The sequence below is a fragment of the Chlorocebus sabaeus genome, chromosome 10, assembly GCF_047675955.1.
Source record: "Chlorocebus sabaeus isolate Y175 chromosome 10, mChlSab1.0.hap1, whole genome shotgun sequence".
Lineage (NCBI taxonomy): Eukaryota > Metazoa > Chordata > Mammalia > Primates > Cercopithecidae > Chlorocebus > Chlorocebus sabaeus.
The window spans coordinates 4,314,475-4,339,200 of record NC_132913.1 but is presented as its reverse complement, the minus strand read 5'-3'; the positions used below and the strand labels follow the sequence as shown (position 1 = coordinate 4,339,200).

At 60.1% G+C, this 24,726-nt stretch overlaps 1 protein-coding gene across 18 annotated transcripts in view; it reads right to left on the bottom strand.

Moving 5' to 3' along the window:
• Positions 1-24,726, bottom strand: part of BIN1 (bridging integrator 1) — a 60,561-nt gene that overhangs the window by 5,510 nt on the left and 30,325 nt on the right. For 4 of the 18 annotated variants that reach the window (XM_007964633.3, XM_007964636.3, XM_007964637.3 and 1 more), the window contains exons 2-10: positions 23,566-23,646; positions 17,284-17,338; positions 17,076-17,170; positions 16,520-16,615; positions 15,283-15,390; positions 10,296-10,381; positions 10,063-10,138; positions 8,605-8,687; positions 5,443-5,587 (exon numbers count right to left, since the gene is read on the bottom strand). In XM_007964633.3, coding sequence (XP_007962824.1) covers positions 5,443-5,587; positions 8,605-8,687; positions 10,063-10,138; positions 10,296-10,381; positions 15,283-15,390; positions 16,520-16,615; positions 17,076-17,170; positions 17,284-17,338; positions 23,566-23,646 — 825 coding nt within the window. Of the gene's footprint in view, positions 1-343; positions 452-3,896; positions 4,026-5,442; positions 5,588-8,604; positions 8,688-10,062; positions 10,139-10,295; positions 10,382-14,518; positions 14,612-15,282; positions 15,391-16,519; positions 16,616-17,075; positions 17,171-17,283; positions 17,339-23,565; positions 23,647-24,726 lie in introns of all 18 variants that reach the window. The other 14 variants (XM_073019591.1, XM_007964621.3, XM_007964623.3 and 11 more) reach the window with 5 other exon arrangements.

The following is a 24,726-nucleotide window of genomic DNA, read 5'->3' as shown; positions in this document are numbered from 1 at the left end:
CCCAGCAGGTGCAGGAGTGGCTCAGAGCCAGCTAGACTCCAAGGTTTGCAGGTGACTGAGCTCCTGACACCTCTCAGGGAGCTTCAAGACCCCAGGCCAGGATGCAAGATGAGCACACAGTTGTCGGGTAGTGTTCAGTGACCTCCTACTGAGAGTTCTCCCAGCTGATAAGGGGCTGCTCCCCGCCCTACAACCAGCAGGTGATGAGGGCCGAAGGCTGGGGTGCCAGGGAAAGGGCAGTGACCCAGGCCTAGATGGGGTCACATGGCCAATGGGCAACATGAGCCCAGGGTTGGGCACCTGGAGGCTGGCGGGCCCATAGGCAATGGTGGGCACAACCAACCTGACCGGAGGGCGTGGGTGCCTTCACGGGGCTCGTCACGGGCGGGAGGGGGTCAAAGTCCAGGTCCAGCAGACTGGCCTGCTCCGAGAAAGGCCCCGGGGCCTCAAACTTGGCAGCAGCAGCAGAGGAGGAAGCAGTTAGTGTTAAGCTGGGAGCCCTCACCCCAGGCAGACACTGCAGGCGCAGGCACACGCATGGACACACACACACACACACACACACGACACACGTGCACAGAGCAAGCGCACATACATGCACACACGCTGGCACACAGCCCAGGCACCAGCCCATCCACCTCACACCCAGGAACACTGCCCAAAGCCACGCGCCCCCGCACAGGCTCCTGCACACACCAGGAGGACGACCCCAGTGCCTGCCTCAAACTCCAGTCATAGGCCTACCCGTGGCCACCACCCCGCAGGCCCAGCGCCAGGCCCCAGCTCTCTCCCGCCTCCATCCACAGGCTGGCGCCCCCCACCCCCCGCCCGCCCCGTGCCTGCACCTCCGCTCCACTCCCCGCCCAAGAGTAGCTGATCCTGCTACTCCCCAGTGGCAAGAGTGGCACCAGGCCACAGCCACCCTCAGTGCTCCCGACTGAGAAAGTTCCAAAGGCAGAGACTTCCCACTGGCTTTTCCTCAACCCCAGACAGGCAGGTCACTCTCTGGCAACACCACCACCAGCCAGCTCCGGGGACGGAGGAAAGGGTGGGGCCAACCCACAAAGCCCAAGAGGCCAAGCTTCAAAGTGGGGGTCTTCAACATGCAGGGGCTTCAGAACCACCTGGGGCACCTGGGTTAAACCTGCAGGCCCTTGACGCCTCCCCAGCAGCCACCCCCCAAGATCCCCTTCCAGTGAGCCCAGGAATAGGCACGTGACAGGCATGGCCCCAGGGACGGGACACAGTGGCCCTGGCCACACTGTGACAAGCCTCCCCATAAGCTGGGCCAGACTAGCATGGGAGGAAGGGGCTTCCTTAGAGCCCTCGGCACGGGCGGGAACAATGACTCCAGTGAGCCCTGGGTAGTGCCCACGCCCATGCCCAGGGCACAAGCTGCCTTCTGAGGAGCGGGGAGTGGCTCGGCTCTGGCCTCCATCTTGTACCTGGGGCTTCCCTTTGGGGGCCAGGGATAACTTTGCCCAGGTTTAAAAGGAGAGGGATGTGGCCGGGGTGCTCCCCTCCGGGGCCCTCAGGCAGTGCTGGAAAAGCCCCAGCCCCGCAGCCCAGGCTTCCCGGCTCCACACACTCTTCACAGGCACTGGGCACGGACAGGGCGCCCTTCCACGCAGCCTCCACCATGAAGGGCGTGAGACCTGGGGCTGTGGGCCGGGCTCCCCAGAGGCACCTCCACAGCTGAGCTGAGGGTCCGTTGGGAGAGACCCAAGGCCCTCAGTCCTAAGAACACCCAGCTGTCCCGCAGCTCAGGGGACAAGGCGTGGAGCAGTCCACATGGCCAAGCCGAGGTGTCAGAGAGCCCAGGCCAAATGGACTCATTTCCTGGAACCAGGGGCCCCAGGCCCCAGGCCCCAAGCCCTGCCCTGGGCCCATCCCATCAGCTGACTTTCCTTTAGGTCCAGCCTTGTCTGGGGAAGCCAGGGTGGGGAGGTCACTGCTCTGCCCCATAACCAGCCGTCTCTGAAGAAAGAGCTGTGAGGACGCCTGTGCACAGCTCCTAGTGCCTCCAACCAGTGGGCGGCCAGCGTCTCTCCCCAGTGGCCCCCACCCTGCCCCAGCGACACCCCTCCCTCCCCCCTCCCTCCCGTCTCAGAGAAGTCAGCCAACCCAGGCAGCCATACCCATTCTATGCCGAGGGGAGGGTCACCCGCCAGAGAGCTCACCATCCCTTCGCTGTCCTGCCCTGGCAGGTGGCACCTCGCCATGCAGGCCCGGGACTGTCCCTCCATGCAGGGTCACAGGCTATTCACCACCCCACAGCTGGGAAGCCCGTGGGCACCGGCCTCATGGGCAAGGGCAAGCCCACCCCTGCCCCATGCCCCACCCAAAGGTCATGGCTCCCCCACCCCAGAGCAGGAAGACCAGTTGCCTGGAGATGGCACACGCGGTGGCCACGGAGGCAGGTATGGTATAGAGGGACAGGCGCGCTCAGAACCTGGGTGCAGGTGGTCTCTGGGCCACCTCCTGGCCTGGCACACCTTGTTCTGGCATGGGCCCGCGGCACAGGCCCTAGGTTCCTTTCCTCATCTGTTAAATGGGGGCATGATGCATAATGGGGGCATAATGGGGTATAGGAAGTGGTTGGCACCACTCACCGCTCAGTATTTGCCAGTGTCCATGCCATCCCATCTCCCTCACCTGCACACACACTGGGCATCCCCAGGGTGGAGGCACGCTCGAGCCAGGGAGGTCCTCAGCCCTGACCCCACACTGCTCTTCCTACATCGCCCTCTGCCACCATCCCACAGAGAGGGACTCCCAAGCCTGCCAGGTCCCTGACACCTGCGTCACTCACCCAGACACCTGCAGCCTTGGATCTAAACCTCCTTAGTTCTAGCCCTAGTCTTTGCATAGGGGCTTGAGGCCCACCATCCCCAACCTTCCTAGCAGCGACCACTGTTCGCAGTTCCCAGCAGCCACTCCCCACCCTCACACCCTCCAACCTAGCCCCACTAGGCGTCTGCGCTGTGTGAAGGGGTTTGCTGGAGGCCACCACAGCCTGGACTGGACAGCCTCCCCTACAGGCAAGTCTCCCCATGTGGGAAGGGCCCTGGCTCACCCACAGGAGGGAGGCTGAGGCCCGGATGGCTGGCCTTGAGGAGGCAGTCAGCTCTGGGGAAGTGCAGGGAAGGCCGGCCACCCCTGGGCAAATCTGACAACACATCAGCCCACTCCAGCCCTGGTGAGTGGCGCTTCCAGCAAGACACTCCCGCCAGGCCCCCACCAGGAAGGACGTGAGACCTGGGGCGGTGGGCCGGGCTCCCCAGAGGCACCTCCACAGCTGAGCCGAGGGTCCACTGGGAGAGACCCAGGACCCTCTGGGTGGCTCCTTGCTGAACCAAGGACCCGTCGGGAGAGACCCAAGCCACCCTGGGTGGCTCCCTGCTGCATCTGGGCATTCCACACCTCTCAGGGAGTGAGCACACAGCAGCTGTGCTCTGAAGCCTGGCCGCTGCCCCGCCCTCGAGTGACTGACAGCAGCTGTGGGAGCTGAAGTCCAGGTGCTCCAGCCATTCCAGGGCCTTCCAACTCTCCCTGCACCTGGAAGCCTTCCCTGAAGCCACAGGTCCTCCACACTCCCCGATCCCCTCTGCCAAGTACCCACTGCACCGCAAGGGCACTGCTGACGTGACTGCTGTGCCGGGAGGGGTGGGCACCTTTCCCCGCTGTGGCCCCGCATCCAGCCTTAGCACATGCTCAGAGACGGGTGATGACGATGGAGGATGATGGACGGAGGGAAGGAAGGGTGAGAGAGGGAAACTGACAGTCTCCCTGGCCAGATTCTTGGCTCTTGAGACAGAAGCATAGAGGATGAAGGCCATGCACGCCCTGAGAGGGCAGGAAGAGAGGAGAGCTGGGCCGCGGCGGCCGCGGCTGACCTGGGAGGGGGTGGTCACGCTGATCTCAGGGACAAACGTGTCCTCAAACAGGCTGAGGATCTGCTCCTGCTTGACCTCCTTGGACGGGGTGTGTTTGGGAGGCGGAGGGACTGGTGGGCCTTTCCGGAGCTGTGGGTCGGCGGCGGGTGAGGGGCCGCGCGGGAAGGCACAGCAGAGCACGGGGTTTGGGGGAGACAGACAGAGACAAAGACACGGTTAGTCACACCCCAGGCCACAGCCCCACCCAGGCCACTGAGCAGGGCGCAGCAAATGAAGATTCACTGCCCTCCCAGCCCCCTGACACAGACACCAAGACCGCAGGCCACCCCCGAGAGGGACACTGAGGCAGGAGGTCCAGAAACGCTGTGTGGAGAGATAAGAGAGAGGTGAGGGGAGAGGAGAGAGGGAGAGTGAAGAAGAGGGAGAGAGGCCCCGGGCTGCCCGCTGGCCAACTGTGGTAGGGTCTGGCTTCCACCCGCCTGGCGAGAAGACTGGGAAAGGAAACAATCGCTGAGAGACAGCCGGGCCCCAGCCTCGCTCTGCCCACCTTGCCCTTCCCGCAGGCACCTCTCTCCACCTCCCTCCACCTCCCAGGGCATAGGGCTGCCCACAGGGAGCCCAGCTCAGACGAGTGTGTTCCAGAGGAAGCCAGCGTGGCACCAGGATGGGGCAGAGGCCACACCCCTGCCCACCAGGTGGGGGACCTCGGGCAGGTCACGCACCCACGAGGCTGGGCTTCCTCATGTGTCGGGTGATGACAGCGTCTGCTTCACAGGGGGTTTGTGGGGACTCAGTGAATGAAAACCCAGAAGGCACTGGCACCACGTCCAGGTCAGGGGAAGTGCTGTTCGGTGCAGGCTCCCACCACGTCCTTAGCCCTGCTATCCTCGTCAGCAGCAGGGCAGGGTGGCGGCAGAAAACTGGGAGCTGCAGGAGGCCTGGCTATGAGAACACCGCCACCTGGTCGGCCAGCGCCTAGGGCCCTGCAGACACCTGGAGAGCCCGCTGGGGGTCGGTGGGGTGGAGACAGGGACAGTCCAAAAGCCCAGGACCTGCCCCCTTAGCCATCCCACACTCTCCACTGAGCCCTTCCTCTCTCTGTCCCTTTAAAGGCCCTGCATGGCCACCTGGCTGGGCTCCCCCCTCAGGCCCCTTTAAGACAGAGAGGCCAGGAAGAGGGACAAGAAGCCCGCTCCAGAGATCTGGAAGCTCTGTGGGCTGAGCGCCCAGAGCCTCTGCTAGGGAGGAAAAGAAGATGGAGAAAGAGTCAAGCAGCCAAAAGGCCAGGGAGAGGGAAGGGGAGGGTGCTGCAGTAGGGGTGGGCCCTGGGGAGGGGCGAGCAGTCACAGATGCCTCCCGGAAGCACGCCAGGCTGGATGAGGGGAAGGAGACCCAGGTCCAGGCCCAACCCCCACTGGGCAAAGCATCGGGTCCATAGCTGCCCAGGCCAGAAAGGGGACAGAGGAGTGGGAGGATGGGGGACAACAGCAAAGCCAGAGGAGAAGGAGGGAGGGCAGCGGACCTGCCACCGAGACATCACTCCTACCTGAGATGGGGACTTGGGGAGGGTGGCTCCGGGCGTGGCCCCGCCGGCTGGCTCTGGCTCGTGGTTGACTCTGATCTCGGGGGTGGCGGCAGGGGAGCCATCTGGAGGTGAAGGGCTCTTGTTCCCTTTTGCAGGCGCGTTGTCACTGTGGGGGCAGGACAAGAAAGGGAGCCCAGTGTTGGGGGACTGAGGCACAGGAGACAGAGGGGCAAATGTATTGACATCTGTGTGAAGAGGTGTGTGCATATGGAGGTGTGAAGCCGTGTGTGTGTGTGTGTGTGTGTGTGAGAGAGCGAGCGGGAGGGTGGGGGGAGCCAAGGGACCTGGGCTTGGGGGGCTGGAAGTGGGAAGCCTGCCTCAGAGACAGGAACAGCCCAAGGCGGGACTCCAGGCTGGAGGTCTACAGTCCCCAGGAGTGCAGGCAGGCACCTTGGAACCATCTGTCGCAGAGGCCAGACCAACACCACCACAGGCTCCATGGGGTCCACCAGGGCCCATGCTGACAACCCAAGATCCACAGCAGGAGGAAGCCAGACATCCTAGAGGCACAGTGAGTCTCCCACACCACAGGCAGCAGCCCCTCTGTTCTGCGGGCTGCTCCCCAGCCTACTGCCCCCAGGCCTCCTCGCTGCCCTCCCTGCCGGTCCATCACAGAACCCTGGTACATGTCTCCAGACCTTGGCTCTCCTGTCCTCTAGGCCGTGGGAGGCCAAAAGCAGGGCCTGGACAAACTAAGAGAGGCGTCCTCATCACAGAGGAGTGGGCAGCTGGCGACGGAGGGGACAGGTCCTGAGCCATGGCATTGAGTGCCAGAACCCGAGGGGGAGGTGGTGTGATGCTGTGCACTCCACACAGGGACGAGGGTGCAGGGAGAAAATTCTCTACCAGAACCTGCATAGAGAGGCCTAGAAAGGCGCAGCCCAATATGATTGCCACTAGCCACCAAACCTGAGTTTGGCAATGCAAATTCACATCAATGAAATTTACGTGTAATTTAAATGAAAAGTTCCGCTGCCCAGTCACACTGGCCAGTTTCAAGGGCTCGATAGCCCCATGGGGTAACTGGCGTCTGTGCTGGACAGAGCAGATCTAGAAGCATCCAGCAGGAACCAGTGACCGAGTCACCTGAGGGCAAACCGTGGAACAGCCTAAGAGATGTCGCTGACACCATCTTTCCTTTTGGAATCTGTGTTTTATGGGAATGTATTCTCCTTAAAGAATATATATAAGTATATAGTATATATGTGTGTGTGTGTATATATATATATATAAAAAGTATATAGTATACACACAGAATTTTTTGAGAAACAAAAAACCCCACCGTGCCGCAGTGTCACCTCCCTGGCCCTCCCCAGGTCTCCTTCCCAGCCGCGTCCGCCATTGGTAAGTGCGCTGGTGGCCAGGGCACCACCCAGGGCTAGACAAGTGAGGGGCGCCCAGAGGAACGTGCTAAATCCAGCCAGCTGCTCAGAGGCCTGCCCGCCCCGCACCGCCTCCGCCTTCCCACCCAACACACACACACACCACAGCCCTGCCGGGCAGCACTGCACACAGAGCCAGGTTACGGGTTAGTGGCGTCTGGGAGCGGGCCGCAAGGCGCATGCACAGGGCCGGCCAGGGCGCGGACCTCTGCGCCCCTCCGCAGCACTCACTGCCGGTACCTGTTCTTCTTTCTGCGCAGCCGCGAAAACAGTTTACTTTTCTTTCTGTGGGGACGGACGGGAGCTGGAGGCCTTCATTCTGGAGAAAGGCCAGGGGCAGAACTGGCCCGTCCCCTTCCCTCTTTGCCAACCCCTCTGCTCAGAGGACAAAGGGGCAAAAGCCTCTCCTAAGTGCCAGAGGCCTTGCAGAGGGCCTGGGCCTGCTATCCCAGGGTGCTCCGGCAGGCCCCTCCTGTGACCAGGTGCCTGGGGTGATGCTAACAGGGCCTGGTGAGGGGCAGGAGGCTCAGGGCAGGGGAGAGTCACCCTGCCTGTGGTCCCAGTCCCCAGGAGCTCCAGGTGTGCCCACAGTGCCGGAAAAGGCCCCCAGGCCAGCACAAAGTGCACAAGACGCCACTCGGCTGGAAGGGAGGCTCCTGGGCCTCCACTGCCCCTCTCTCTTCCCTCCACCTCCTTCCTGAGGGGAGCCATGGTTCTGCCCAGGACCGCCACGCTTACCCCCTGCTGACCCATCCCAGTGTTCCCACCTGTGCCTACAGGCCAGGCAGCTGCCCCTCCCTGCCCAACCTTGGATTCACATTTTGGCCTTTATTCCACAACCCCCGCCCACACCCCCCCACCGCCACAACGCCTCCCTCCTCACCTCCCCACTCCCAGCCTCAGGTCACCACGGCCCCTCTCTCAGCCACAACTATTTTATGTTCAGGGAAGTAGGGGGCAATCACCACCACCCAATACCCTCATCATCCCAGGCAATACCCCAGGAAGCAGACAGTCGGCCCGTTTTACAGAGTTCCCCGGTGCTCTCAGCGCTCTGCTGTGATATGTGTGTGTGTGTATGCACACACTCACACCTGTCGCACACAGTCCCCCTCACACACACACACGCAGACACGGCCAGAAGGGAGGGGAAGTCCCAGGCTCGCTGCTTCCTCTGATCCACAGCCAGGAGAGCAAGGCGTTTCCCTCCTCCCCCATGGTTCCCCCTCAGGAAACAGAGATCTCCTTGCAGCTGGGCTTCCCAGGCTGAGGACAGGAAGAGGACACCCATGCGGGTGAGCAGAATGCTGCCATCCAGGGACATGAGCTTTTCCAGGAGCAGGAGAGAGAAGGGTGGTGCTACCTCCCTGCTCTGAGTGGACTGCACACCCCAGAGTCATTCAGTCCTGTTCACACCCCCCAGTCCCCAAAGCTGAGCAGGCTGCCCACCCCAACCCCGGATGCTCCTGCTCCACAATGACGGGGTCCGTCGGCTCAGGGACCCGTGGACTCCCCAGAGTGCTCCTTCCTCAACGAACACAGCCAGAGGGACAGGGACATTTGAGACAGAGACCTGCCCTCACCTGCTTCCCTGAGCACAGACAGGCCAAGACAGGAAGGTCCCTAGACCTCCAAGGCCAAACTCACAGGGGACCAGGGAGGGCACCAACAGGGTCACAGGAAGAAGCCCTGCCCCTGCCGTGCACACAGTCACGTGTGCCAGGGCTTTCCCCGCACGCACCTGGGCTGGGCCTTGACCGTGAAGGTGTTGCTCCCGTGCTGCTTCTCCAGGCTGATCAGCACGTCGTTGAGGTTCTGGTTGAGCTGTGGGAGAGACAGTGAGGAGGTGGGGGGCTTCCAGGGCCACCAAACAGCCCCAGCTTCCCCAAACACCTCTGCTTCTGACCACTACCCCCAGCCCCTGGCCAGGAACAAGCTCCTCTTTTCCCATCTGTGAAAGCAAGGAACCAGCACACCAAACCTAGAAAAACCAAGAGGCAACAAAACGGGGCCAGTGGGCTACATCACTAATGCCTGTTGTCTCTGGAAGCTATCTTTTCCCCTCCTACTTATAGGGATATCCTAAAATGCCACACAGAGCATGAACTATTTTTATACTTTTCTCTTAAAAATTGTTTTGGCAGACTGTTGATCTTAATTGTTAAGGTCATTTTGCCAAGATGCTTTCAGACCACACTGCAACTGCTGGATATTTCACTGAAAGCACAGGCACGAGAGAAGGTTTATTCCTCACACGTGGTGATTCTCATTACTGAGAATATTCCTCTCTTTGATTTGGCCACTAGGGAGCTCACAGCTGAATTTTCATCCTATTTATAAACAACTATGTCCTGTGGCATATATTTTTACAGACTAATTTTATATAAATGTTTCTTCTCTAAAACACCTCTCTCTGTTTTTTTAAACTTTTCATAAGTTGTCTCAAATCTTCGAAGGGAAAGGGGAAAAGGTAAGAAGGAAAGAGAAAGTCTAAAAGGCAAGAAACCATACTCAGGGGTGTGAGTCAGGAGAGGCCCCAAGCTGCTTTTCCTCCTCTGACCCTGGGCCTGGAATCCACCATCATCACTTCATCCCTCTGGGCCCGAGACACAAAGTCAGACCCACCATTGGGGGCGGAGGTGCCAGCCCTGGGTCTCTCCAACTGCAAAGTTCAACACCTTTGCGTTTTAGTTGCCAGATAGGTTAAAATGAAAATAACACAACAGAGAAAGGTAGGCTAATCAGTCCAGACCCTGTCGCACAGTGGATTCATGCAGACGAAACAGGCCTATTTAAATGTCTCAAAAACATGGGAATAAAATTAAAATTGAGAAAATGCTGGTAATTTTTTTCCTACAAATTGAGAAACTGCCACCATTGTCTAACACTGCACTCCCTGGGCCAAGGTTGCTAGAGAACACATTCCCAGTTTGAGAGGGCCTGGTCTACATTCTCAGGTGGTCTGCCCAGGCCAGGACCCAGAAAACGCTCACAGCCTCCCGGCATGCCCTGCTGCACTCCCTGGGCCCAGGCACTCCTGAAGGGGGCTGTTCCACGGGGCATGGAGGGAGCGCTGTGGTCACCAGTGTGTGCTGAACCTGGCAGGGAAGGAGGAGCTCAGGCCGCCCCTCCCACAACTCTGACTCTGACCCTTGGCCAGGGTGGAGCGTGGCCCCTCAGAGGAGTCCCCAGGGCCTACCTTGCTCATCTCCTTGTGGAAGTTTTCCTCTAGGCCCGCGATGCTCTGGAACGTGTTGACGTAGAAACCTACGCGGCTATGGAAGGGCAGAAGGATGGGGGCCAGGTGAACAGGCAGGTCAAGGCAGCAACTCAGAAACACACTCATCCACGAACAACCACACATGCGCACCAGAGACACAAACCCGAGAGGGCCCAGGCACCGCAGCACACAGGCACCGGGCCGGGCCTCACCTGTTCCATAGGGAGGGCAGCTCCTCCTGCAGATCCACATTCATCTCCTCAAACACCTTCTGGGCTTTGATGAGCTCCTCCTCGGCCTGGAGAGCAGCACGGGTCATTCCCCTCTGCTGGGTGTCTGTCCCAGCCAGCCCAGCCCCGTGGCCAATCCACCCACCTCCTGCCCGCCCCTCCTGGCCAGGGCGCCAGGACCAGGGCTCTGGGCAAGACATAGGCTGAACTGGATGCGGACACCCACGCTGGCAACCTCCCCCTGCAGCCCTCCGGGACCCTGAGGACGTCTGAGAAAGGGAGGGCTGAGCAGCCATTGCCAAAGAGAGGCCCAGGTAGCCGGGAGGGCAGTGAGCGGCGAGGAGGGCACAAGAGGGGCCAGTCCGGGGCTTGGTGAGCTGGACACAGGACATGCACAGAGGCAGACCCCAGACCCAGCCAAGTGGGGACCCCGCCCACTTCCACATGAACCCCCTCAGGCTAGGCGCCAGCCCTGCCACTGCCTTCTGGCTCTCAAGGCAGCATCTGTTGCTGTCCCCCACCGCCCCTGCCCCTGAGTGCTCCCTCCCCGTTTCTGAGGGCCAGCTCCTGGCAGCCTCAGCCACCATCCTTCACCTCACCTCCCAGGGACAGTCCTTCCCACAAAGCCCTCTCCTCCTGGGACCTGTCTCCACCAGAGGGAGACCAGAGGCAGCCACTCAGGCACCTCTAGGAACGTCAGGGGGACCCTAGAGGAGGGTGCAGGGTCAGGGAGGAGGCGGCCGGGCGGCTGGGCGGTGCCTGGTCCTACTCCCGGCCCACACCTTCCCCAGGGCAGGCCCTGCGCCCCCCAGGCTGCTCACACCCACCAGACGGTGGCGCTCAGGCCCCATCGCACGGCCACAGAGTGCTGGGGAAGGGACTACAGGCGGCAGGTGAGTCACAGACCCCGCCTGGTGCCCACCCGCCCGCCCGCCTGGGGAAGGGGCTCTGCTGGCTCACTGCAGGAGGACACTGCTGGGGAGAGTGACTCAGAGATTCGGGGTGTGAGTCACAGCCCAGGAACGTGTCAGGCCCCGCCTAGGGAAACTTCCCGCCAGCAGCCTCACGTTCTCAGGCCCCGGCTGGGGCCCGGGCTGGGCTGCCTTCTGGCAAAGGCAGCCAGATGGCCGGAAGGCCACTTAACCACAAAGCACACGATTGCCCCAAGCCCAGCCAGCCTGGGCCCCATCCAGTCTCAGGCAGCAGGACTAGCCCAGGTCAGCCCCTAGCCCCAGGGACTTGGGTTGGGACTAGAGGAGGGGCCACCACGGCTTCTCACAAGTGACCTCCAGCTACTCGCTAGAGTGGGTGTGGGCTCCTTGCCTGACTTTTTAGAATCTAATAAAAATGTAAAGGCAGATTTAGGGGGCGGGGAGAATGTCTATTCAAACATGCATGCCTCTCTTAGATCCAGGGGCCCTGGGCAACCCACACCAGGCTGGAGTGAGGAATACTGTCCCTCCTGCCTCTCCAGGCTATGGCTGGGCCATCTCTGCCCTACTTCTCTGGGCATCCCAGGACCTGAAAGGGGGGCTGCCAACCCCGGTTCTATGGAACTCATAAAATAAGTGACTCCTAGGCGTACTGTTGTGAGCCAAGCACCATCACACATACTCCCCGCCCTCAACGGCCAAGACTGGGTCTAAAGTCCCACATTCCACATGAAGCTGCCTGAACCGCCCGGCTTCTCTACTCACTAGGACCCCCTCTCCATGAGGATGCAGCCACCACCCCCGCAACTGCCCAGATGGCAACGGTGGGGACAGCAGTGAAGACAGCACTGCAGCTTGTCTAGGGGGCACATCTGCCCCCAGCCATGCTCTCACAGCGCAGCAACGCTACAGAAAGCCAGAGCCCGGACAGTTCCGCTTGAGTTCCTGAAGTCAGGACCTGTGTCTTGTATTCCCTCTGGTTGGCATTCCTCATATTCTGGCTCTTTCGGAAGCATGTGGAAGGGGCAGGGAGTAAGGTGAGGGCTGTCTGCCATGAGGAGAGAGTGCCCCCACCCCAGCTCCACTGAAGCTAAGAGTCACGTGGGCCCGGGGTCCCGAGGACAGCACTCAGGACGCTAGGGCAGGTGTGGAGAGCAACTCAGAACTGGCCCAGGGTCCTCATGGAGCCGGCCAGCTCCCCTGCTACAGCCTAGGGAGCATGCACTGTCTCCCCAAAGTCAAGTCCCCCAGCAGGGCAGCCCCGGAGTCCCAGCTGTCCCATCTCACAGCCAGCCAGCTGCCCACAGGTCACTCCAAAGGCTCTCCAGCCTCCAACCAGGTATGAGTGGGGTGGGGACAAGCAGGATGTGCTCAAATAAAGATGGGACCCAATTGAGACAGCCAGTTTGGCCAAACTGTGAAACATTCACAGCCCAGCACCCAAAGATGTGATCGCCTGCCTCACCCTCTTGCTGCTCCCCCAGGGTGGGCGTGGGGGCAGGCCCTCCCTCCAGAGTCCCAACCACACCTGTCCCAGGAGCCCAAAAGCGCTGGGCAGGCCCCATAGCCTCCTAAGGAGTTCTCCTATCCACAAAAAAATGTTTCACCTGTTTCAGGGAAAATTATTCAGAAACCCCAGCCCTCAGTCAGTAGTCCCATTTCCCTTCTAGCCCAAGTGCTAAACTGACTGGCAGGGTGCACCCCCTCCAGCCCCTGGTTCCTCCTCCACCTCCAGAGGCAGATGAAGTCTCAGGCCTATTGAAGGCCCCTAGGCATCACCCCCAGCCCCTGGCTCTCCACGGCCACCCTGATCTCAGGATGAGGCTGTCAGCACTCAGTGCCTCCAAAGTCAGCACTGGCCTAAAAGAAATCAGGCAGCAGATCAGGTGAGAAATTGGACAGCCAGGCCAGGAGCAGCAGCTCATGTCTGTAATCCCAGCACTTTGGGAGGCCGAAGCAGGTGGATCGCTCAGCCCCAGGAGTTCAAGACCAGCCTGGACAACATAATGAGGCACAGTCTCTACAAAAAACGTAGATTAGCCAGGCACGGTGATGTGTGCCTGTGGTCCCAGCTACTCGGGAGACTAAGGCGGGAGGATTGCTTGAGTTGGGGAAATCAAGGCTGCAGTAAGTCATGATCGCATCACTGTATTCCAGCCAGGGGAACAGAGTGAGACCCGTTCAAAAAAAAGAAAAAGAAATTGGACAGCAAGCCATGCCAAGCCCACCCAGAGCGTTCCATGTCGCAGGCACTCCAGGAAAATGATGAAATCAACAGGCAGCTTGGAAAAAATGGGGCAGCTGCCCAGAGAGAAACCCAACCTCCTGGGCCGGGCCCCTAGCGCTGGCCCCTCGGGAATGTGAAGAAGTGTGAGGGCCGCATCCAGGCTGTGACTACGCTGACCCGAAATGTGCCTCAGTTTCACTGGAGAGAAAACCACGTGACCCACCTCTCATAGGGCACTGCATCCAGAGGTCCCTGGCCACACTGTGGCCCATTCGGAGGACAAGGGGCTGAGAAGACCATAGCTCTATGGCCAGGATGGTGAGATGGCCCAGGAGTTTTGTAAAAAGAGCCTCCTCCAGGAAGCCCCCCAGGAACACTGTGGTGCTGGTCACTTGCCCTCCATGAATCCCCAAAGGCCGAGGACCCATGCTTCCCCTCCAGGTCTCAGCATCCCAGCCAGACTGGAGGGTCCTCCCAGTAACTCCTCCAGAGTCACCACGGGGACCACAAGTCCCAGGAAAAGGATGCAGGGGCTTCAGTCAAGAGAACCCCAACCCTTCCCCTAACCGTTGGCTCTGGGGCCCTGGGAGGAAGCTGTGATGTGCCTCTCTGGGCAGCTTTGTCTGCTCAGTAAATTCAAGATGATCTCGGAGTTGTCACGAGGCTTGAAGGACAGGCATGGCAGTACAGGGGCCTGAAGATGTCGCCTCCCTCCCCAAAGGAGCCGTCACAGAGGACCAATGGCTCAAAGGCATTCCTGGACCACTAGGATTTCAGAGGAGTCTCCAGGAACGACCACAGACGCAGACACGGAGTGGGCACACCTACGTCCCCACCCAGGTCACACAGAGCCCCTCAGCCAGTTCCTTTGAACCCTACATTTGACTTCAGGTCTCCTCTGAAGCAGGAGCTCTCTCAGGGAAGGCCTTTGAAAAACCCTGCCCCGGCCGGGCTCAGACACCAGCCCCGCATTCCGCCGCAGGGCAAGAGGACAGGACGACAGACCGGAAGGCGCCAGCACGTGCAAGGTTAGAAGCCAGTGTCACCTGATTTCGGAGCAGGTTAGTTTGAGCTACGAGATGAGCCTGCAGTTTGCCTTGGCACCACTGGGGGGCGGCTTTCTCAAGCAGCGAGACAGGCTGGGGTGGGGAGGTCAAGGCAAAGGAAGGTAGAGAGACCAGGGAGGTAGGGAGAGAGAAACAGAGACACACAGATTAAATGCACGTCCACACGCCCCACGCGCGGGGGCCGCCCTAAGCAGATACGGGCCCTTGAGGCCGACAGAATTAGGGGGAGCCCGAGGGGCCAGGAGAGGGGGTGAACTCCAACTGCAGAGGCAAAAGGTGCTTGTGGTTAGCAGCACAGGGGCCAGCAAGCAAGGCCCTGCCCGGAGGAGGGGGCCGCCCCAGCCCCGCATCACAGGATGAGTGGGGCCAGTTCTGCACCTACTGGCTCGCTCCAGCCAGGGACAGGTCGCCTGGGATCGTGTGACGAATTCCACCCGGCTCGCCAGGCAGGGCGGCGCCGTTCCAGGGAAACCCAAGAGGCCCATTCTCAGGCTGGCTGGTGGCCTGGATCAGGGCTGAGGGGCCGGGGTGAAACAGGGGTGGGGGCAGGAATGGGCCTACAGTGGACCTCACCCAGGCACCCACAGGGGCCTCTCACTCACCGGCCTGGGCCCAGCAGCGTCCCCACCCCCAGCTCAGCCACCTGGGGCCAGGCAGGAGGAAGGCTCCACCCTTAGGGTCCTAGACACCCAACCTCTCTCAGCCTCCTGCAGATGCGGCCCCGACCGGCCTCCAGCCCTTACCTTGGCGATTTTGGCTTCATCCTTCTTTTTGGCAGTTTGAAGGGACTCGTAGTGGTGCCGGGCACTGTCGTAGTCCACCAGCTTGCGCCCCCGTTTGGCGATGCGTGACTAGGGCAGACAGAGGAGGGTGCTGAGCGGGGCCTGGCACCCCTGCTGAGGCTCCAGGTCCAGTGGACCCTGGAGGGACTCGCAGGGCGGGCAGGAGACCCCAGTTCCACAGGAACCCTCCTGGTGACAGAGCTCGCCCCCTCCCGGCAGCCCAGTCCCAGTGTGTGAAACCAGTTCCTTGCACTGAGCCCATGTGTCTGTGTCCACCAGCTGGTGACGTGTCAGCCAAGTCTTTTCCTTGGCCTGGCCCCTGGCGTCTCATCTCCAGAGCCACCAACAATCAGACTCGGGGAGCTTGAGGCATCTGCACTGGGGGCCCCTGAGGCCAGCATGAGCATGACACCCCCATCCTGCCCACCAAGGGGATCTCGTCCAACCCAATGGTCAACCCAGGCTCCCATGTGCACATCACCGGGGACCACTCACCTCGGTGGAGACCAGAGACACTGCCAGCTCCTAGCACTCACCCAGGCCCAGCAGAGACAGCAGGCTTTGTGAATGCACACAACCACACAAACACACCCACACATGTAGACCCAGACAACAGGTGACATGCACACATACCCTTCCAAGCACACATGGTATAAACACAGGGGACCTGCAGGCACACACACGCCTAGGCCCTACTCACCCTTCTACACCTTCCACAATCATAGAGCCAGCCACTCCACAGCAACACACACACACACACACATACACACACACACACACACACACATACACACACACACACATACACACACACATACACACACACACATACACATACACACACACATACACACACACATACACACACACACATACACACACACACATACACACACACACACACACACACACACACACACACACATACACACACACATACACACACACACATACACACACACATACACACATACACATACACACATACACACACACACACACACACACACACACACACACATACACACACACACACACATACACACACACACACACACACACACATACACACACACACTTACACACACACATACACACACACATACACACACACATACACACACACGTGCCGTGAGGCTTCCTCCCATAGCCCTGAGACCCAAAGGGACAGGAAGGTCCCAGCAAGTGGGCCTCTCACCTTGATGTCAGGGAACTGGCCCAGGTACGTGTCCATGGTCAGCAGCGCCTGGTCCACCAGCTTCTGGTGGTAATCCATCCACAGCAGGTCGTTGTTCTGAGACAGGCAAGAGCACGACAGTGCCACCAGGGATGCTGGGCCACACCCACCCCAGTGCTTTCCTCACAGGGACCACCCCCGGCCCCATCTCTTCACAGCTCGGTGGCTTCTCAGAGCCTCAGTTTCCCCATCTGTAAGATGGGGTAAAAGTTCCTGCCCTATTGGGGTGACTGTGAGGATCAGATACACTGAGGACTGGGGTCAGCCAGGGAGGTCTTGTGAGTCATGAACCATAACACACAAATAAGGACAACACGACCCACCATCTGCCCCATCTTGGCGTGAGGGCGAGTCAGGAGAAAGGCCCTCGGAGAGGGAGGGCAGCTTGCCACAGGGCACACAGCACGCGAATGCCTGAGAACCAGAGAGGCTGGTCCCAGAGGGCACGGCAGAGTGGGACAGGAGCTGAGACCAGAGGGCCCTCTGAGAAGGGCAGGGACACCTGTCCCATGCTCACCTCTGCGATCTTGTTTGCCTCATCCCTGCCAGGCCAGTCGGGCTCATACACCTCCTGCAGACACTCATTCAGCTTCTTGGAAGCCTCGTGCATGGCTGTGGGACAGAAAGGAAGTATGTGGGCTCCCACTGATAGCCCTTGTCCCACCCTCCCCAGCTCTGTACCCACCAGCTCTACATGGGCCAGGTGCACCCTGCCTGCCTCCTACCTTTGACAGAGGCCAGGTAGGTCCGGAGATCCTTCTGCAGCCGGGTGCCCTCAGTCTGCAAAGAGAAGGTCAAGGCTGAGGTCAGGGACTGATGGCACACCCAGTCCCTGACCCCTCTCCTTCCTACCATCCTCACACGAATGAACCAGGCTGCTCTCCTGACAGCAGCCACTGATCAGCTGACCTCCCAACAGGACAGCAGCTATGGCCACCACTCCTGCCTCAGGAGCCCTGTGTCCACAGGCACCCTTGCCCATGTTTGTGGGCACCTGCCCTCTTCCAGATGCCATTCTCAGCCCGGGAAGGAAGGCAGGAAGACAAAGATGCCCCCTCAAGGATGACATGCTGGGGTTACGGCTGAATGACACACATACAGCACAGCACCAGTGTGCAGCAGCACCAGCACTCACAGACCTGCCCTCAGACAGCTGCAGACAAGTAAGCAACGAGCACAGGAGTATGGACAAGGCAGGTGTGGTGACCGCCAGGCCCCCTGCTGCACAAGCTCAGGTGGTGCCCAAGGACAGAGAGCTCCCACTGCCTCATACTAGGAAAAGAGGGCCGGTGCGAGCCTGTGCAGGGACAGACCACCTGAGGAAGAGATGGCATTAGAGCAGGGCTGCAGAATGCAGGGGTCATGGCCAGGACTCACTGGCCCAGCTGAGAGCAGGGACATAGGATGTAGAGGGAAAAGGCTGAGGGGGCAGCAGGCTGGGTGGTGAAGCTCCCTGAGCTGGGAGAGTAGCCTCCAGGGGCTTCCTGAGACAGCAAGACCAGTGGAGAGGGTAGAAGCATGGGCCAGGCCACAAGTCCCTCTGCGACATCAACACCAGAGCCAGGAAAGCTGAGTGGAGAACGCCAGGTTCCAGGAGGGGTGAACAACAGGCGATGCCAGCCCTGAGGTCTGAGACCATGCTCAGTGAGCTGTGGAAGTTTCCAGAAGCCATGTGCAAAGAGTGGGCTGCACACGGGCTTTGAGGCCATGCAGACCCGGCTGTGTCCTGTACTAGCCACGCAGCCCTCAGTAAGCTAGTGAGCCCCTCTGAACCTCATTCTCCTCGTCTTTCAGTGGAAGGTGAATGATCCCTGCCTGGCTCTCCTCAGATCCAGTGAGACAGGCCAGGCTCTGGAGCTTGAAGGAAGGCCTCAGGAGATGGGCTTCATGCTAAGGACAGGAACGCGAGGCAGAGACGGGGCTTGGGAGAGCGACAGTGGCTGAGGCTGACCTTCAGAGTGGAAGGGCACCCCCCGGCCTCCTCTGCCTGCTGCCAGCCCAAGCCTCAGGGACACCCATGTTCTGGACACCTCCTGCCCTGGAGGAGGGGCAGCTGGCCATGGTCCCAGGAGACCCAGCATGCCTGCAGAGCGCCAGTCTGGCCAGCTGCACGCTTGCGCAAGAGCTGGAAGGTGGGCCCCATCCGTTCAGGTCAATCTCCAGGCGAAGGCCAGCAGGGACCCGGCCACCTCCACAGGCTCACCCCCAGCACCCTCAAACCCTCTTCTGTCTCCCCACTGCAGGTCTTTCCCCGTCCTTAGGTGGGGCCGCTCTTCCTGCCCTGGTGCCTTGGGGACCAGCACCTTCCAGATGGTCTTCTCAACACCACTGCCTCACCTGGCAGCAAAGAAGCGGACAGAGGGTCGGTGACCGGCCCAGTCACACAGAGACTGGGAGAGCCCACGAGACCCTCCGAGCCTGGGCACGCAGCCCGCAGCATGTTTTGTGGGTAATGGGTAGTGACGTGGCCCTGAGAACCAGCAGATCTGCCTACTATGATGAATGCTTCTGTGTGACAGTAGAGACATCCACAGGGAGAGCTTCAGAGCAGCACATAGAATATATAATTTAAAGAGAAGACAGGTGAAAAAAAAAAAATCTCTACAATGCCTTTAATCCCCCGTAGAGTAGGGTGTAAAACACTGGCTAATCATCATCTTTACGAACACCCCAGTTCAAGGCCCGCTGATATGAGACGGAGTGAAGAAACAGAAGAGCACTCCACGGACACGGAGACCTCCCTGGAATTCCATTCGGGGGTCGGATGGAGACCCTGCGGGGCCGACGAATGAGGAAGGGTCCACCTCACTCCTGACACAGCCACCCTAAGTCTTCACAATTAAAGGCTTTGTTGGTTGAGACGAGGATTAGTGTGTTCATGACGGGATGCTATTGTGTCCCCTGATGTCACCAAATCTTCCAGATCCAGCTTCTCTCCCTGCCAAGCTTCCACCATCCCAGCCACACCTCTCAGGCTCCCACCCACCCACCCCCCGCCGCAGGAGTCCCCACGGGGTGGGTCGCTGTGCTCCCCCGGCCTTGGCCTTCAGGCCGTACCAGGGCTCCTTGTGTTTCCCAAACAACGCTGGGCTGTGCGCCGGCACGTGGCACGCAGATGTGCGAGGGGCCAGCTGGAGCGCTGCCTCCCTGTGCCCACTGCAGCTGGCTTCCTAAGCTCCTCCTCAGTCCCCAGGGTGGACACAGTCCTCCCCCGACGGAGGCCCAGCCAGCTGCCTCCTGCAGAGCAGCGCCCAGGCCAGTACAGAGCAGTGGTGTTTACTTCCAGACCGGCTCCCTCAGCCCCTAAACAGGGATCTGAGAAGGAATTCTCTGGAGGTCCCAGAGTTCACAGAGCCCAGCTGGGGAAAGATAAGATTTGGGAGCCACTGCCCACCTCGGCCCGTGTCCCAGCTACAGGACTTGGGGGAGTCAGGAAGGGCCTGGAGCAGCTCCAGTGCGGCTGGGCTCAGCAGCATCCGGATGCAAGCCCTCTCCAGGCCTCCCTGGAGATCAGTCCCCACGGGTGGCCTGAGCACCCAAGTCCCTGTGTTCCCAGCGGGTCTAGGGACAGGGACGGCCCTCCTGCGTGGACCCCTCTGGCTCCAGCTCTGACTCTCACCCCTCAGCCATCAATTCAGGGGACGACCTTCATGCAATAGCCAGGGATGCCCATTTTGAGCAAAACCTTGGGGAGGCCCTGGGGACAAGGAGTCAGACTTGCCCCACCTCAGTGACAGACAAACAGCGATGACAGCCCTGCGGCCTGGAGAGCTACAGACGGCCCCTAGGAAGAAGAGCTGGGATGCCCTGGAGACCCAGGCTGGCTTCCAGAAGGGCCTGTGCTGGCTGTGCGGTGCTCTAGGGGAGGGGAAAGCAGGCCCCATGGGCTCTCAGAGCAGCGGCAGAAGGCAGGGGTGCTCCTGTGACCAGCGCCTGGTGGGCCCAGGAGGGGCTGTGCACCTGGGTCCTTGTGAGATCAGGTGACAGCAGGGTGACCTACACCCTCACCTAGGGCCCCCCACCGCCATAGGAAGTGGTGGGAGTTTCGCTTCTTTAAAGACTGAATCACCTGCCATCTTTGTCCCTCCTAGCACTGGGCCCACTAGGCTTGGGGCTCACAGAATCGGGGCAAAAAAAAGCTCTGCCTCCAGTCTTCCCACGCCCCATTCTCTCTCTCCTTTCCCAGGGCCCCCAAGCCCACTGCAGCCTCCTGAACTCACTTCCCCAACAACAGTGACCTTCACCCCATTCCTGCCTGGTCCCCACCCCCACCCCCACACCCTGCCATCCCCACACACCAATCAAATCCACACACCAATCAAATCCAGAACCAGCTGGCTGCCTTAGCCCCAGCCTTGAACACGACCTTAAAACCCCGACCCCAACTGCCAGCCCTGGCCCCTGAAAAGCCAGCCGCCCCACCAAACCCGAGCCCGCGGGCAGACAGAGGCCCATCTCAGGACTGCTCCACACCCACAGCCCAGCAGCCACCTGGCAGCCTGAAGCACTGGCTATCTTTAGCCCTGGCCTCTCTGTCTAACCCCTCTGTCCAAGGAGCAGTGAGTGACTGCTTGCCCAGAGTCAGAGACCCAGAGAGGGTGACTCTGAGGGACAGTGGACACAGCAACACTGTGGTTTCAGCCCTGGGGCCAGGCCACACAGAGCCTCAGCTCCCAACTGTGCTTCCCTCACTGTCAAAGCTCAGTCTGTTTTTTGTTTGTTTGTTTGTTTGTTTGTTTGTTTGTTTTGAGACCGGAGGTTTGCTCTGTAGCCCAGGCTGGAGTCCAGTGGCACGATTTCAGCCCACTGCAACCTCTGCCTCCCAGGCTCAAGAGATTCTTCTGCCCCAGCCTCCTGAGTAGCGAGGACTACAGGTGCATGCCACCACGCCTGGCTAATTTTGTATTTTTAGTAGAGGCACCATATTGGCCAGGCTGGTCTCGAACTCCTGACCTCATGATCTGCCCGCCTCGGCCTCCCAAAATGCTGGGATTACAGGCATGAGCCACAGTGCCCAGCCAGCTCAGCCTGTTCTAAGGGGCCCCCACCAACTCCACCCCTAACCTATCTCCCCATCCTAGCCAGCTGCCCTCAGGACAAGGGATCAGCTCCAGAGAGGAAACTCGAGAGTGAGCCAAAGGCCGCCGAGCTACACACCAGCTACATAGCCTTGGAAGCTGTGCGTAACCTCTCTGAAACTCAAGTGCCTCATCTGCAAAATGAGGAGACTATCAGCCCCCATTTCAAGGATTGCAAAGATGTCTGTCAAACACAGCAGTTCCTGGCCCACGGCCACAGCAACTAATAAAGGGCCTTCAGAGCAACCCACAACCCGATGAAGCCAGCTGAGTAGGGACATGCCATGGGACTTCCCAGAGACGGAATCAGAACCTAAGACCATGTTTCTTGTTCAAGCCTCTATTTTGCAGGTGAGGAAACTGAGGCCCAAGGGGCCCTGGGAAGGAATTGTCCAGGGTCACAGAGGCAGTAGATATCCCTGCCACAGGGTCTACCTGGGCCTTGAAACTCCTCCCATAACTGGCCTAAAGGACAAGCAGCCAAGGTGGCTCCCCAGTTCCTGTCCAGGGAAGCCTGTCAGGCTGAGCCCCTCTGGCAAGCCAAGGCCGACTTGGCCCTGGGGCCTCTCCCCACTGCTCCCAGCCCTCTCCCAGAATGCTCCCAGCCCTCCCAGCTGTTCCTGGTCCTCTCCCAGAATGCTCCCAGCCCTCCCAGCTGCTCCTGGTCCTCTCCCAGAATGCTCCCAGCCCTCCCAGCTGCTCCTGGTCCTCTCCCAGAATGCTCCCAGCCCTCCCAGCTGCTCCTGGTCCTCTCCCAGAATGCTCCCCGGCCATCCCCCAGAATGCTCCTGGCCCTCCCAGCTGCTCCTGGTCCTCTCCCAGAATGCTCCCCAGCCATCTCCCAGAATGCTCCTGGTCCTCTCCCAGAATGCTCCCAGCCCTCCCAGCTGCTCCTGGTCCTCTCCCAGAATGCTCCCCAGCCATCTCCCAGCTGCTCCTGGCCCTCCCAGCTGCTCCCCGGCCCTCTCCCAAAATGTTCCCAGCCCTCCCAGCTGCTCCTGGTCCTCTCCCAGAATGCTCCCCAGCTGTCTCCCAGAATGCTCCTGGCTCTCCCAGCCGCTCCCCCGCCCTCTCCCAGAATGCTCCCAGCACTCCCAGTTGCTCCTGGTCCTGTCCCAGAATGCTCCCAGCTTTCCCAGCTGCTCCCCAGCCCTCTCCCAAATGCTCCCGGCCCTCTCCCAGCTGCTCCCAGCCCTCTCCCGGCTGCTCCCAGCCCTCCCAGCTACTCCCGGCCATCTCCCAGAATGCTCCCAATCCTCTCCCAGAATGCTCCCTGGCCCTCTCCCAGAATGCTCCCTGGCCATCTCCCAGAATGCTCCCAGGCCCTCCCAGCTGCTCCCCAGGCCCTCCCAGCTACTCCCGGCCATCTCCCAGAATGCTCCCAGGCCCTCCCAGCTGCTCCCCAGCCCTCCCAGCTGCTCTCAGCCCTCTCTCAGAATGCTGCCAGGCCAATTGGAGATGGCTGTGGACGCCTCCCAACAGCCCAGCCTTGAGCCTGCCACAGAGCCAGGCACACACCATGCTCAGCAGATGCCCAAATCAAATCCAGCCAGCTCTGCCCCCACACTAACTGCTGCAGATGCCATTCTCCTGGCAAAGAAGCTTCTACAGCTCCCACTTGCCCCTGACATGCAAAGTTTCCCCGAGTCTGGCCACAATCTATTGCCTGCTCCTATCCCACCCTCCCCCTCCCCCAACTACCCTTACTATGCCTCCTACCAAGGACCTAAAGCGAACATACCCCAACCCTCTTCTTTCCCAGCCTGCATTGCCAGAGCTGCCTCCTCCAGGAAGTCTTACATGATCTTGTCAGCCCAACTGATTATCCTCCTCCAAGCTCTCGTACTCCACAAATTCAGCTTGTGCCATTTTCCACCTGGCAGCTGAATTTTCACAAACTCCCTAAGGCCAAGGGCCACCCACACTCACCAGCTGCTTGTTGAAATTCTGGACGCACTGCTCAAACTGCTCATCCTTGGTCTCATCTGCCTTTCCTAGCTTCTGGAGAACCTGCCGAAGCCAAGAGAGAAGGGAAGAGTGTTACCTTGGAAAGGAGAGTGGCCAAACCAAGAGTGCTCAGTCACCAACAGCACAGACAGGGTCTGGGAAGCCTCCAGCCACCATTACACAGCCCAGGGTCCCCACCCAGGGCTGCAATCCCCCAGGGCATGGCTGGGTCCACCAGGTCTTCAGGCCTCCCCACTCCCTACCCAGGGCTGGACAATAGGCCAAAAATGGAGCTCAGGACAGGCTTGACGTAGTGACCACAGCCAGGAGGAGGGAGGCTTCAAAGACAGCAGGAAGGACTGGGCACCCTCCTTGCTGATCTCACACTGTACCCCTGGGTGCTCCGCCCCACCCTGGCAGCTGAACAGTGAGCCAAGCAGGGGAGCGGCCAAGCAGGGGCAGCCTCACTTCTCTGCATGACTCTATTCCCTGGGTCCAAGACCCATGAACGCCACAGGCAACAGCAGAGCAGGCCCTGAACCGGCAGGAGCCATCCCGGAACAAGGAGGGCAGCGAGGGGTGGCCAGGAACTGCCGGGGGGCCACGCAGAGTCTGCTTCCAATCTGACTGGGTTTTTAGATGTGACCTGCCCCGGGCACTCTGCTCTGCACACCCCACACACAAGGGCACACACATGAGCTCACAGCCACTAGCTGTGCTCCCAACCAAGGGTCTCAGAGGTGGACCTTCCACAGCCCCCCATGATGAGTGGCAGCCGTCCTCCTCCTTCAGCTGTGTTGGGAGGGGGAGGGGGGGTGAAGGAGGTGAAGGATGGGTGGGCAGGGGCAGAAAAGGGGAGCCACACCAGGAGAGGGGAAAGTTCTAGGAAAGGAGGGCGCTGGCCCAGGACCCTGAGAGCATCTGCTGACCACCAGGCTCTCCCAGACTTCCCTCTGTGGGCCCTGCTCCTCCAACCTCAGAGCTCCACATGATGGAGAGAGAGGTGGGAGCAGGGAGACAAAATACAGAGGCAAAGAGCGGTGAGGGGGGCATGGTAGGAAAGAGCAGGAGAAGAAAAAGACAAAGAGCTGAGGCACAGAAAAGCGATGAGGAGTGCCAGATGTGTTTGCAGGAGAGCAGACA